Source organism: Acyrthosiphon pisum, chromosome X, assembly GCF_005508785.2.
Source record: "Acyrthosiphon pisum isolate AL4f chromosome X, pea_aphid_22Mar2018_4r6ur, whole genome shotgun sequence".
NCBI classification, from domain to species: Eukaryota; Metazoa; Arthropoda; class Insecta; order Hemiptera; family Aphididae; genus Acyrthosiphon; species Acyrthosiphon pisum.
Window position 1 is genome coordinate 40,143,261 of NC_042493.1, and position 2,446 is coordinate 40,145,706.

The following is a 2,446-nucleotide window of genomic DNA, read 5'->3' on the forward strand; positions in this document are numbered from 1 at the left end:
TCGGGAATGATAGGTTTGGGGGTCGCCAAAAATAATAGATGAAATGATTTTTTCCATTTTATTTAAAAATAAAATAAAGTTAATTTTTCATTTTGTTTTATATAGAAAATGCTGAGGAGCGTATAATCTTAAATTCTTATTTCTTCTCGATAGCGGATATGGATTATTAAATTGTTCATGACTCGTATCGTATACATAGGTATATTTGAATAATTTCAGTCACAAATATTTATAATAATCAGTTCCTACCTAGATGTCATTCGTGCAGTACATGTATCTCACGCGATATAAAGTACGTTACTATACTGTTTTAAAATGGAAAAATTTTTAATTAAACGCGCAAGTACAAGTGAAAATAAAAAACGTAAACTGTCGGAAACAACAACGGATCAGCCTATCAACGAGGAATTGGAAGAAAAAAAAACTTTAAATTTTGAGAACCAAAAAAAAGAACGTAAATATCAATATCAGTATATTATACAATTTGGATTTACTTTTATTGAAGAAAAAGGTAAACATCGTCCTAAGTGTGTAATATGTTTAGAAATATTGGCTTCCGAAAGTATGAAACCCTCTAAACTTAAACGACATTTAGAAATGAAACATCCGCAATATAGTAATAAAGATGAACAATTTTTTAAAAGATATGAAAATGCATTAAAGGTTCAAAAAAAAGTTTTTAATACATTTTCTACAGTTTCACAAAAAGCTTTAGTTGCACCATTCGAGGTTTCATACTTAATAGCAAAAACAAAAAAACCGCATTCGATTGGCGAATCTCTTGTCTTGCCAGCTGCTATAAAAATTGTAACGGCCATGCACGGTGAGGCATATGCAAATGATTTAAAATCAATTCCATTATCTGATAATACTGTATCACGTCGGATTTCAAACATTTCTGATGATATATTAAAACAACTTTTAAATAGATTGCGAAGTAATTATTTTGCAATGCTGGACGAATCTACAGATATCTCTAACTTTTCTCAACTTCTTGTCTATGTCAGGTATATTTACAAAGAAGATATTTTAGAAGACTTTTTATTTTGTCAAACTTTAAATGGCAGGACCACTGGTAATGACATATTTACCCTTATTAATACATTTTTTGAAAATAATGAAATTTCGTGGTCATTGTGTAAGGCCATTAGTACAGATAGTGCAGCAGCACTTACTGGATCAAAGAAAGGTTTTAGAGCTAAAGTTAACGAAATTTCACCAAGTATACTATTTACTCATTGTATGATTCATAGGGAAGCTTTAGCATCTAAAAACTTGAACCATTTGTCAACGAAGACACGAAGTACTACAAGATGCTTTACGTGTAATTAACTTTATAAAATCAAAATCATTAAATTTTAGATTATTTACGATAGTATGTAATGAAATGGAATCTGATCATACAAAACTACTACTTCATACTGAAGTTAGGTGGTTATCTCGTGGTAAAATATTATTAAGAATTGTTGAGCTTAAAGACGAAATACGAATTTTTCTCCTTGAACATAAAAATACACTCGCAGAACACTTCTTAAATGAAGAATGGTTAGCAATTTTAAGTTACCTTGCCGATATTTTTGAAAAATTAAATATTCTAAATTTAAGTCTTCAAGGTAAAAATACAAATATATTAATTCTCTCCGATAAAATCGATGCTTTCAAAAAAAAAATACGTTTGTGGATAAATTATATTAATAATGAAAACTTTGAAATGTTTTCATGTTTTTCAGAATTTATTGCTGACAATGAAATATTTGATATTAAAAAAATAAGACATAATATTACTTCATCTCAAAAATTTGGAAAACCATTTTAACACAGTTTGAAAAGTTTCCAGAAAAAAAGTTGGGATGGATAAGAAATCCATTTTCTATTAATATAAATGAAATGAATTCTGAATTAAGTTTAGTTATGAACGAGGAATTAATTGAGTTATCTTTCGATGAAAACCTGCGTATACAATTTAATGAAACTATAAGTGATACATTTTGGATTTCTATAAAATCAGAATACCCAGAATTGTCAAAAATAGCTATATCAACACTTCTGCCATTTGCAACCACTTACTTGTGTGAAACGGCGTTTTCAGCTCTTACAGTAATAAAAACAAATCGTCGCTATCATGCCAAAACTGGCCAAATGTTTTATTTTAGTTTTGAGAAAAGGTAATTTGAATGTTTAATATCGATTTAAGAATCCAAAACTTAACTTATGTTTACAAACCTAATATCAATAAAACTGGAATAATATACTTACCATTATTGTACTAAATTTTAAATCATAATGTTTGGTTAAATTAGTAAATCGTAAATTTACCAACTTAAAATTTTAGTAAAAAGTGATCATGTGACAATGTTTCACTTGAACACTGTAAAAATTGACCAAGTAAAAACAATGATTAATTTGGTCATTATAATAATATATTTAGTTAAAATAAATAAAATAT

The 2,446-nt window shown here is 27.7% G+C and overlaps 1 protein-coding gene across 1 annotated transcript; it reads left to right on the plus strand.

Annotated features, from left to right (window-relative positions):
• The first annotated feature begins 315 nt into the window (after positions 1-315).
• Positions 316-2,169, plus strand: LOC100164842 (protein FAM200B-like). Its single transcript, XM_008180002.1, has 3 exons — positions 316-1,303; positions 1,377-1,545; positions 1,905-2,169. The coding sequence occupies exons 1-3, from the start codon at positions 316-318 to the stop codon at positions 2,167-2,169; spliced, it is 1,422 nt and encodes a 473-aa protein (XP_008178224.1).
• Positions 2,170-2,446: the final 277 nt, after the last annotated feature.

Excerpts from the sequence above, each read along its gene's own strand:
- LOC100164842 (XM_008180002.1), top strand. The coding sequence starts at position 316 with ATGGAAAAATTTTTAATTAAACGCGCAAGTACAAGTGAAAATAAAAAA. Across the intron at positions 1,304-1,376 it reads TTTGTCAACGAAGACACGAA|TATGTAATGAAATGGAATCT; the intron begins GTACTACAAGAT and ends TATTTACGATAG. Across the intron at positions 1,546-1,904 it reads CACTTCTTAAATGAAGAATG|TTTAGTTATGAACGAGGAAT; the intron begins GTTAGCAATTTT and ends TTCTGAATTAAG.